At 37.1% G+C, this 12,252-nt stretch overlaps 1 protein-coding gene across 1 annotated transcript in view; it reads right to left on the bottom strand.

Annotated features, from left to right (window-relative positions):
* The window catches only part of LOC107688868 (dedicator of cytokinesis protein 9-like), a 95,597-nt gene that overhangs the window by 9,940 nt on the left and 73,405 nt on the right, over positions 1-12,252 (bottom strand). Inside the window, exons 35-49 of the mRNA XM_016486695.1 lie at positions 11,515-11,629; positions 11,364-11,430; positions 11,198-11,245; positions 8,580-8,647; positions 8,037-8,143; positions 7,806-7,943; positions 7,133-7,315; positions 6,754-6,867; positions 6,098-6,313; positions 5,802-5,859; positions 4,556-4,662; positions 3,759-3,881; positions 3,511-3,624; positions 1,582-1,587; positions 655-801 (exon numbers count right to left, since the gene is read on the bottom strand). Of these exons, the coding sequence (XP_016342181.1) occupies positions 655-801; positions 1,582-1,587; positions 3,511-3,624; positions 3,759-3,881; positions 4,556-4,662; positions 5,802-5,859; positions 6,098-6,313; positions 6,754-6,867; positions 7,133-7,315; positions 7,806-7,943; positions 8,037-8,143; positions 8,580-8,647; positions 11,198-11,245; positions 11,364-11,430; positions 11,515-11,629 (1,611 nt within the window). The remainder of the gene's footprint in view (positions 1-654; positions 802-1,581; positions 1,588-3,510; positions 3,625-3,758; positions 3,882-4,555; positions 4,663-5,801; positions 5,860-6,097; positions 6,314-6,753; positions 6,868-7,132; positions 7,316-7,805; positions 7,944-8,036; positions 8,144-8,579; positions 8,648-11,197; positions 11,246-11,363; positions 11,431-11,514; positions 11,630-12,252) is intronic.

Below are 12,252 nucleotides of genomic sequence, written 5' to 3'. Positions count from 1 at the left end.
CATCACATCACATCACATCACATCACATGGTGGTATTATCAACAAGCACTTTGCTCTCTATGACATAAGCATTTGTACATTAGATGAGAGGTTTTCAAATATTTAAAGGCCACAGACTCTCTTATTTACAGGTTTTAAGAACTTTTCTGCTTTGTTCAGTTTGAAAACACATGCATTGCAGCGCATAATACTGAACAATTAGCTTCATTTTTAAAACAATTTTAGGTGATGAAAACTTGACATTTTAAGCCATGCAAAGTGTGGGCTTCATTTTTAAACTGATACTACACCCAAAAAAAAAATAATAATAATTCCCTCATGTGGTTACAAACATTGAAATTCCAAAGAATGTTGGGATCCAAACAACACGTGAGCCCATTGACTGCAATTATATGAGATTTCTTAAAATATCTTCTTTTATGTTAGACAGAAGAAAGAAAGTCATACAGTTTTGCAACAACATGAGGGTGAGTAAATGATTACAAATATTTTATTTTTGGGCGAACTGTTACTTTAAGTTCTATAAACATCTCATTTTTACAGTGTACTTGTGTACTAGTGCAATCTGTGTACATGTGTTCAGATTATACACGATTGTCTGAGCTTTTACCTATTCACAGAATACTGATAAAATATGAGTGTGCATTTTCTCACCCTGCCAGAGTCCTGGATCATTTTGACATTTTCTTGGCCAAATTTGTCCGAGTAAAGTTTGAGGAGACGCTGGGAAATTTCTGATAGAGGAGTGAATTTTGGTTCTTTATAGATATATTCCTTTCCATCCTCATCTTCAAAGAAACCCTGAAACACACACAACATTCCAGTCACAATTTGTGCGTGACATACAGTATGCATACACTGTTGAAGCTATTAATGTACAGGCAACAAAATCTGGTTTGAATCCCATAATCAACAAACCTCTACATCACACAGGTGGAAATGAAGAGTTATGACAAATGGACACACACTTTGACATTTAACTGTCTTAAAAACCAACGTATTCAGGATTTCAAAGCAAACCTGATAACACAGATCTTGGCAGAGCTTAGACTATCAATATCACATCTCCTGCACTTCAGAGAATTCGTGTTAACTTTTAATAATCAGTGCTATCTTTTATTCTCTGTTGTCCAACATAGACACTTTTGAGACATCAGCACTTATGCAGAGCACAAAGCTTTCACTGAGTTTTTGTTGAAACAGCTCAAGCTATAAAAGCTCATGGCTTCTGTGAGATTAATGGGCACAGTGTATAGCGAAAGAGCTCTCTAAGTGTTGCCTAGCTCATTTTTATGGTCCAAACCCATTTAAAAATGGCTTCCTCAGTAAACAACGAGTCAGAGTGCTGTCTAGCTCAACCGGGATGAAGAAATGACAGGATGTTCAGATGACAGGATGTTTTATGTGTTTAAAGATTGATGAAGGATAGCTTCAGAAAAAGATAGAAAAAGACTCTTTCTAATCCAAAGGCATTATGCAAGCAGACAAACAAGCAGTAGTTTAGTGAGACTATTATGGTCAAAGCAAAACTTGCCTGACAATGAGTAAAACAGCACACACACAGTTCACAACAACACTTACCGCAGCCTTAGGAAAGAAAAGAGAGCAGAAAAGATTGATTAACTGAGACCCACGATGCCTTACACATGCTTTAAACAAGACTTTGGCTATCATGCAAGGTATATTATCATGCATACAGGAATGCCTATGTCTCCTTTTCATTTTTAAAGAAGTCACATCATATATTTTTATGATTAAATTACATTTTAACATGCAAAATCTTAATTTAGTTTAAAGGGGTTCTATTATGCCTTCTCACTTTTTAAATTTTAGTCAGAGTGTAGTGTGTATGTTTGGGCATAAAAAAGATCTACGGATGATGTCAGGAAACAGTGGTTGCAATTTGTTTTTTAACTCTGTTCCTGAGCATTATAACCCCAATTTGCTATTGTGTGCTGCGCATTTTACTAAGGACAGCTTCCACAACATGAGGGAGTACAGTGCCGGATCCGCCAAAAAGCTTTTGTTGAAAGACGGAGCAAGGGGCGGGGCAGTACTGAAACACCATCTAAGCTGTTCGCCAATCACAACGCACTGGGACAGCTAACCAATCACAACACATTTTGTTTTTCGGAAGGTAGACCTTCATTTTTATTTTTATTTTTTATTGCATATGAACATATATAACAGTAAGAGAAATACAACTTTGCATATAAATGCCTGAAGGTAGACCTTCATCAAAGCCGGAACTAAGCCGTTTGTGCCAGGCTGGGGAGAAAGGTATTTTAATAATGTAAATTATGTGAAAAATAATGCATTTTTCGAACCACCAAGCATGAGAGCATGTTCTAGTACACCCCCAAAACAAAATCAAAACTTTGTAAAAGAGCATAATAGGACCCCTTTAAAATTTTATAAAAGTTTATTCGCAAAAAATGTTTTACGCTTGCTTGAGGTGGTTTTTGTCTTGCGCGAAAAAGGGTTAATGCAAATAATGGCAGATGGAAACGCATTTGCCGCATAAATTCCTCTATGTGCATCAAAAAAGTCTATGGGACGGCATAACCTCACTAACCAGCGAACCGATCTTGTTGCACATAATCTGAAATGTTGTTATGGTCATTCTGAAATCCCCGAGCAAAGTCTGTTGTCAAATTATTTCTGTATTATTGCCTCCCAGAACTGTCTTACACACAGTTCTGCATTCATTTTCACACAGCAGGCATCCACGAAAGCAATGACCGCATTTATTGTGTTTCGTCTGCTCGCTCTGAGACACAAGTCATTTATTATATATGAAAATTAATGTATTCAGTGGCTTCTCGCAGTTTTCTTGATATTTGGTGCCAGTTTATCAGGAAGTGACGATTTTGTTCTCTTTGACTTGTCGGATGGAAACGGTGCTTATTCGCAAATGTTTTATGGGACAATCTAATTTTTCTCACAAGTTAAATTTGCAACGTGTCCTGCAAATTTCCCACTCGAGTTGAAATTTTTCAACTTGCAGAAGACGCGATTGAGGCGAATTTCACATTCACGGCATTAGCGTCGCCTAATTCGCGTCATTCGAGTCTTTGCATTGACTTTGTATGTAATCTACTTGCGCAAATAATTAAATTCGCTTCTGATGTGCACAAAGAAGAATGTTGTGGGGCAAGTTTCTGATAAACGAATAAGCATTCTTCATGTATAAGCGTGCACTCATATATAATTTTGGGGGGCTTTGATTTTTTTCTTCTTCAGACATCCAGTATTTTTGCAGCTCAGTTTCAAAACATGGTCCCAAAGATCATTATTTTTGGACTGAGGAGGAATTTTTAAGTAATAAAAGTCAAAGTATGTTTTCATGATACACCAATCTTTTTTTTTAATCTCAATTTGATACCTCTTGCAATGACCTCTTTAAAATAAAATGCAGTTATATTGTTGCTATAATGCAGCTTAATCCTCAGTCAAACTGTCTGTGTTAGCTGGACTAGCTGAAACCACTGCACCATTGCATTGTCTTACCTGGCCGAAAAATGCCACTCTAAAGAAGGTCCCAAGTAGCCTCTTCCCAGAATGCATCACTTCCATCACTTTAGTGTAAGCCCGATGTAATGTGTCATACAGGTGGGCCAGTTTCTACACAAAAGCACAAAAATACATCTATACTGTCCAAATATAATATATACTGTATTTCTGGCAAATGTAAATGCTCTATTTCCAATGACACATAAAGAGTGTGTGTGTGTGTGTGTGTGTGTGTGTGTGTGCACCTCAAAGTCTCTGCGCTGTTCGTAAATTGGAATGATGAGTTTGTATATATCTGAAATAAGTTCGTAACGTTCAGCTTTCCATAAACCATCAGCACAAGCTTCCAACAACTCCATAAGCACCTCCTGCAGATAAACATGCATATATAATTACTGTTTCAACTCCATTTTAGCAATAATGCACTTACATGACACCTCCAGATACAGCAAACTATCTTCTCTCAGCAAATCATGCTACAGACAAAACTGCTGTTGTAAGTAATTTACTGGTAACTAATCTGTCATTAAGTTTAATCTTTTAATTTAAAATATGTTTTTGTATCTTGATAAAGGGGACAATGGTTCAGAAAGTGCCTTTTTGGGGGTTCCGACAAGATTCCTCGGTTACTCAAAATTAAGTCCAAAAGAACCGGACAAATCCAACAGCAGAGATGATCTTTTATCACAAGTGTAAGCACTGAACACCATGTAAATGTTACACAAAGAGTTCATTAAACATGCAAACTGATTATTCAGTGACGAGGGACTCTCAGGTCTAATCAGGGCTCATTATCTGGACTTCCTTTACTAACACACCCACTGGAAAGGGGCAATGGATACTGATTAGATAAGAAATCTGAGAACATTTTCTACAATGGATTATTACTGACGTTGTTGTAAAAAAAGAGTTTTGAATTCAGTCCAGTGCTGATGCAGAGTCAATATGAAAGAGTGGCAGGATTAAGGGGCTGTGACTCATGAATGTGGCTAAAAGCGCCACATCTCTATATAAAAGAGATCAGGAGTGAGCTGGTTTGAACCTCATTGAAGTGAACGTCCTGCATGCCCACATCCTCCATCATGGCTGCCTCCTCATCAATGTTGGGTGTGATCACACAAAATGCAGAGCAGCCCTGCCGGAACATTCCTGCCAAGAAGGAATATTAAGCAGAATAGGTTAAACAGGTTCAATAAACTGCAAAACCTTTACAAAATATCAGGCATTTGGACACACACTAGGTATTAAGGGAAACATCACACCTCAAGAACTGATTTCCTCCGTAAATAATTTTGCTTAACACTGCATAATGTGAGTGTGTGTGTTTTTGTGCGCATTTCATTTTCCTGACCCTGCATTATTAGAGCTGTTAACACACACAGAGATTACCTCCTGTAAAAGAAATTCACAAAGAACTACAAATTGCAAAATACAGTTGAACCTTGCACAAGATGCCTTTACAAATCTGTCTCTGTGTGTGCGTGCATTCGAGCATGGAAAGAAAATTTTAATCAACTTTCACCTGTATCCTAAAAAAACAAGTTCAATTATCAAAGCTTACAAAGCATATCTGATAAGCCAGACAAAAAAAGCTTTTTATAAGATTTATAACTTTGGCCAAACCTAGTAATATTGTCATGGTATGGTGCATGAGGGAACGCATGAAGACGAAGAAGATATGATACAGTCTTTAATAATCCACATAGGGGTAATCCATAGAAAGGAGGCAGAAAACACACGTACACATCGACGAGATCGGACAACCAAACACTGAACAGAATGCAACTTATAAAAAATAGAACAAAATAAAAAATAAAGCCTGCAAGTGACGTCGCTAGCGGAAGCGCAAGTGTCTGAGAATGCAAGTGCGAGGCTGCAGCCAGACCCTTCTCACTTATAGGGGGAACGTTAATAAGGACAATTGACACGAAACACCTGAACATAATGACACAATCAAGGGGAGACAGAAACTAGGTCAAAGAACACGAGGAATGAAATGAAAACAAACACAAAAGTCCATAAAGTGTTACAAATATATGATATACTGTATCTCGCGCATTGTTACTTCTGTATTTAATGCTTGCTTTTACAAGCCACATTTGTTCAAAATGTGAAATTTTCTTCAAGTAATGATTCAAGTCAAGTATTTTACGTAAATAGATCACAAACTGTGTCCAGTAATGAACCAGAATATCCATTCCAGTGGGAAAATTTTGCATCTTGATTTAAAAAAAAGTTCATTTCTGACTGCAATTTATATTTACTGTGCCCCCTAGTGGACTCCTCACCTTTCCTCTTCAGGTACTCGGCCACAAGTGCTGCCACATGCACGTAACACATCGCTGCCTAAAGAAAAAATAAGCCACTGATGTAATGTTATCCACCAACCATTGTTTTACTATATCACCAAACAAACTGATGCTGAATGAACTGTTAACTCAAATACTGAGTGAAGAACAGCAAAATTAAAGAGTTAAAAATATGGATGTGTTTAACCCAATTTTCTGTAGTTATTTGGCTAATTAAGTTTATTTAGTTTTTAGGTTTATTTAATTTATTAATTAGTATGATTTGGTCAGCTTGCCTCAGACAGATCTCCATTCTTGACGTGGATTTTAGCCATACTATCCAGCCAGGTTTTGCGCAGCTCAGGGGTGCTGGTGTAGGATTTGGCCAGGCTGTACTGCAGGTCCACCAGCATCTCTGGGTCTTTTTCATGTTCCTTCATCTGCTCAGTGGCCATCAGTACCGTCCGGATCCGCTTGGTCAGGTCCTTCACATCCGAGGGGAAAGCAGTGTGCTGGAAGAACGGGAAGAGAGAGTGCATAATAGGCAAACAGTCACATCTGATGATGAGACATATACACTGATTTGAATTTGAAAAGCTGGTGATCTACTTGAGTTTATAGTGTTCAATGTTATTCTGACATTCATATTTATTGTTAACATTTATGTAGATGCTTCCTTAAGACTTTTGCCCAGATTTTTGCCCCAATTTGCAGTCTGGAGTTGACATTATTTGCTGAAAGTAATAGCTAGTGTAGAGATGTTGGGCACTCATATGTAACCAAATTCACAGAAAAATCACCTATGATTTCAGAGGATAAAGTGATGATGCTTATTAATCTGTTCATCACATTAAAAGTCATGTAGGCATTCCAGCATTTACTCAGATTGCAACCTACAATATAATAATATGTATTTTGTATATACTGTATAAATGGAAATGACTAATTTTACCTTTACAGTTTTATCACTGTTGGCACAATTATTAATGATGGACAGTGACTGTTGGAACCGTGTCCCTCCAATCCCGATGACATCAGCGATCAGCTGACTCACTGCAATCACCACCTGAGAAAATTTTTTTTCAAATAAATCGCCAGGTATTTCAGCCAGATTGTGTTTTTCAAGTAAAAAAAAAGGCCAGTATTGATTCTAGATTGCAAAAGGGCTCTCTAGATCAGTGGCTCTCAACCAATGGCCCCGGGACCCACTAGAGGGCCTCATCAAATCTCCAAGGGGGTAGCAAGATGACTTAAAATTATTTGTAAAATTATTTGATTGACACTTCTGGCGTCTATTTGACCCCCCCATTACTCTCTTATCCCTCTCTTGCCTGCAGGTGTGTGCGGACAAAGGACTTCCTGCCATTGTACTCAAAGTTGCTCTTCATGAGGAAATAGAGCAGGTGGGCGGCATCACTGCGTATGGAGCTCAGTTTGGAATTACAGCACTTCAGGATCTCATAGCACAAACAGGCACACATATCCGCCCGTCCGTCAAAAAATGTACAGGGAAACTGAGAGAGACAGAAAAAGACATGAGACTTATGAACAAAATAATGAACAACACTATTATGTCTTCATCATGTGTACACTTATGTTGGACATTTAATTACTCAATTATGTGATCTGATGGCGGGAAGAGTAAATTGACTGATGTTTTGATGAATCGTAGCCATTGACTTCCATAGTATTTTTTTCCATACTATGGAAGTCAATGGCTACCAGCAACTGTTTGGAAACCAACATTCTTCAAAATATCTTCTGTGTTCAACAGAAGAAAAAAACTTGTTTCGAAACTACTCGAGGGTGAGTAAATGATGACAGAATGATGACAATTTTGGGTGAACTATCCCTTTGAAGGGCTGGTGAGGAAATATATCAGAAAATACTGAATTTTGCTTGTTTGATCCAAAAATAAACCATTTTTAACTGTCAGGGTCTACATTGGGGATTTTCTTCTCTCATATCCCATGAATCAACAGTGAGGGTGGCTCTTTTGATTACCTTGTAAATGAAGGTACGTAGGGAGGTGAAGACCTGCTTCAGTGCAGTCTCTGACTGGGGGATCTGAAGGAAACAGAGGTGCACCTGGAAAACCTTCTTCATCAGTGGGTTATGACCCAAATCTGCACACAGCTGGGTCTGTGGACACATGGTTTAATATGAGAGTGCTTAAAGGAAGAACTGAACTTTGACTTGTACTAATAAACACACACTTCCACTTGTTGTCTATACCTTAAAGCCCATAATGAAGACACTGAGTGTGTCCAGCACAGTCAAGCACACCTCCGTTGAGACGTTAGCCTCCAGGAGACACGCGTCAGCATCACCATGGCAATACGCTGGAGGAGAAAGAGGAAAAGAAAGATCATATCATTTAATAACTGAACAGAGGTGAGATAAGCTGCTTTGGCCACTCAGTATTGCTTTGCTGTCTCTGGTTGGACTACATCAGTGGTTCTCAGACTGTTAGAGTATTTCAGAACCAGGATTGAAAAACCACTGGATTACAACACTTAATTCATTCTGCATTGAAGATGGCGCAAAGGATGACATGTAGAATATGCATAGCACTATGCTTTTTTGGTCCCCTTGAAACCTAAGAAGCTCTTACCGGTTAGTCTACAAAGATCCCAAGAACATATTCTCAGACCGAAACATACACAGTGTAACTTTCATGATTGTCAAAGCACATTAAATTCTTCTAAATGTTCATCTTAGAGAGGTTGTGAAGGATGAGGAGTGATTAAGAAATGAATGTGTGTTAATGTGTCTTACTGTGGTTGAAAGTGTGTGCGTTCTCCAGGCTGCCCAGCTGGTGTAAGCGTGTGTGCATGATGCCCCCTCTGTTACGAGACACAGGAAGAGTCAACGACTTCCTGTCCGGAGCCATAAACCCCACCCCATCCTGGCTTCTGAGGGAAAACAAAGCCTTTATTAGAGATCTGGTGAGCTGTCAATCATGTACATACAGTATAAAAATGTAAATATGTAGGGGTCATGTCATAGATTTCATGAGGTCTGCTTATATTGTTATTTTAGACCATGTTCCACACTCTCTTGCCGTATTTTCCCAAAGTTTGGGGTTGATTACAATTTTAAACTGTTTTGTATGTTAATATATTTTAAAATGTAATTTATTCAAATAATGGCAAATCTAAATTTTCAGCAGCCATTACTCCAGTCTTCAGTGTCACATAATACTTCAGAAATCTAATATGCTGATTTGGAGCTTAAGCAAAATTTCTTTTTATTATCAATGTTAGAAACAGTTGTGCTGCTTAACATTTTTGAATGGCAGTGTTCCCTTAAGACTTATGAAAACAGCTTCTTTGAACATGAAATGAGTAACAGCAGCTTATGATCAGCAGTTTTGCTGACAAGTCAATATATTTTGCATTGTCTATTCTTCAATAAAAGCCTATTTGCAAAGCTTGCATTGTTTTATGACAGGTTCACAAAATGTGCAATACACAAACTATCAAGGTCGGATTGAAATGAATACCAAAAACTGTATTTCTAGATTAGTTTCAACAGATGCTTTTGTAAACTAGTGAGGACATTTTGAAGTTTTGAAATTCTTATTTATTCCATAATATCAATGAAAGCTTGATTTCTCATGATATGACCCCGTTAAAACATCTGTATTCACTATGGTTGACTTCTACTCTATTTCTGACACTGTATAGTTCTTACATTATATTATATAAATATGATATGCCACAAAGTTGCACCTGTATTACTGCTCATAAACCAACATGATGCTGTAGATGGTTTATAAAAGATGTTAATACAGTGCATTAGATGTTGGCATCCATTAGTCATGTGACTGGTTATCCACTGGACAAAGAGCAGGACATGTGATGATGTGCACACTGGTGTGAGCATATTATTGTACTAGATGTGTTGAATGGACACATGCAGGTGATAAGTATCTAAACGGATACCACAAAACCTTTTGCTCTTAGACTATTGAGAAAGCATGAATGTGGAAATGTCTCAGCACACATACACACAGAGCAGTGAGTTAGTTGAATGAGTCAGCATGCTGTTAGTGAAGGCCACTCAAAAGCACACAACAGCTCTTACCCTGTTTAGGGGTGCCAGGATGCTACAGTATCACTGACTAACTGAACCCTCGCCAGCATTTCAGCCAATAAAACATATACACACATAAAGGAGTAGCGTCATTCAAGGTAGTAGGACTTGATGCCATGTATGCATGCATGTAATTTATAATTAATTTAATAAATAATAATTTAATGTATGTGTGAGTGCATGTTAAAGGCTAGAGAGAGACAGATAGATTTGAGATAGCAGTTGTGGTCTTGAGCTTGTGTTTGTATGTCTGGTTTTATAGATGAGAACTTGTAAAATCATTTGTGATAAAAATTAGAACTAGGGCTATCAACTGATTAAAAAAATGTAAGTGAATTCATCATTCGTGACATCCAGATAATTATTATTTTTTTAAATCTACGATAACTGATAATTAATAAAAATGATTCACAATGAATCACATTTATAAATACATTATTATTGATCATTACTAATTATTACCACCAAATGAAGTTAATTCAAATACATTAGGCAGCATTGTAGTGGCAGACAAAGAAACCTTTGAACAGACATGGGAAAAAGTGACCTTGCAGATAATTATATTGTTTTTGTTTTTTCCATGTCACTAATCTTAAGCCTAGCACTGGCCCAAATTAATTAATTCTTAATGCATTATTAAATTTAAAGTACCTTATTGGCATGATTATGTTTACATGTAATACTGCAAAGCAATATACACAAAACAAGTAATGACAAGAAAAGTATATACAATAAAACAATAATAAAACAACAAATAACAATAAAACAATATTAAAAACCTTATTTAGTAAGTGAATAAATGCATATATATAATACAGAAATTAAATGTATTGAATGAATAATGTATTGAATAAATGTATCCAATATTATATATATATATATATATATAATGTATATACAGTATATATATACATTATGCATAAAAATACTGTCATTTTATTTGATTATTAATAAAATATAATTAATATTATTATGTAGTACTATCTTTTAAACCAATAAATGTTCTAAATTGATGCATTTGATTAATTAGGATGCTTTTTTTAATGTTTTGGCATAAATATTCTGTTGAACAAAAAAATGTTTACTTAATGGCCTTAATGTTCCCTGATTTCACACAAAATTAAATTGAAAGTCTTAATCAGGATACTTATTTTTTCTAATGTTTTGGCATAAATATCCCATTTAACATAAATACGAGTACTTTATGTTCCCGCTAAAATATGTATGATTTACTGTGGCACCAAAATTCAAAGACTTCTAAGAATTCTTAAGATTGGTAGGAGCAAAACATTTTTTACCTGGCAATGAATCTCTTCCCCATATACCTGAACTGATGTAAACACACTCTGTGTGAGAGAGAGAAAGAGAGAGAGAGAGAGAAATGAACTGAGTGTGCAGTATTAAGCTAGAGGACCTCAGTACTCTGATGCTCTGATGTGATTAGTACCAGTCTAGATGACTTACTCTACTAAAGTGAAAAAGTCCATCAGCTCAGAGGTTGTGGCTTTGTTCCAGTATGTAAATAAGGCATCTGGAAAAATAATCAAAAGTGAGGACAATCATGAACAAAAGTATGTGGACTTTGAAAATTAAAGCCATGTGTGCATGTTCTTACCCTCAGACATGCTCTTTAAGACATGGAGGAAACACATGAGCAGGTTTTTGATTTCTTCTCTGTCCAATTTATCACAGCGCAGCATAGAGCTACCCAGAGCAGAGGCTGATTGGGTCTGTTGTACAGACACACACACACACACACACACACACACACATATAAAGTATATAATGGAAGACCCATCAAAATATCACATCACAGCACACTGCGGGCCATTGGAAGCTTTACTACTCACCCCTATATGACTTTAAGTGAGCAAAAAACACCCCACCACATGCACAGAGGTGGAAAAATACAATATGAGAAAGACATGCAACACCCTCATGATGTATAAAAGATTATAGAGATGGAAGCACACACACTCCCCAGATGGGGACACTCTAGGGTTGCTCTACTTGTATGGTGTCAGTAATTCTGTTAGTGTCGTTATCGTAGAGGGCGGGGCTTGAAAGCAGTGAGAAATCCATTGTGACACGTTTGGCTGCCCGGCTGAGAGGTGCGGAGTCCTCTGGTTCAAGGGGGAGGGGCAACACGGTGAGGGTGTGTCTACGTGTAAACCTCTCTTTCGGCTAAGAGGTCAGAGGTCAAGGGTAAGAGGAGAGAATAAAAGTTAGGAATGATTAAGGGAAACTTATTAGCAATGGCTACATGCCACTAAATACAGCTGAGGCTCAGTTAAAGCAGTGATGGTGCCATTTGCGTCCTTATGATATTTCAATATATTTAAAATTAGTTTAG

The sequence above is a fragment of the Sinocyclocheilus anshuiensis genome, unplaced genomic scaffold (genome assembly GCF_001515605.1).
Source record: "Sinocyclocheilus anshuiensis isolate Anshui unplaced genomic scaffold, SAMN03320099.WGS_v1.1 scaffold101, whole genome shotgun sequence".
NCBI classification, from domain to species: domain Eukaryota; kingdom Metazoa; phylum Chordata; class Actinopteri; order Cypriniformes; family Cyprinidae; genus Sinocyclocheilus; species Sinocyclocheilus anshuiensis.
The sequence above is the reverse complement of the archived record's forward strand: the minus strand, read 5'-3'. Positions and strand labels throughout refer to the sequence as shown.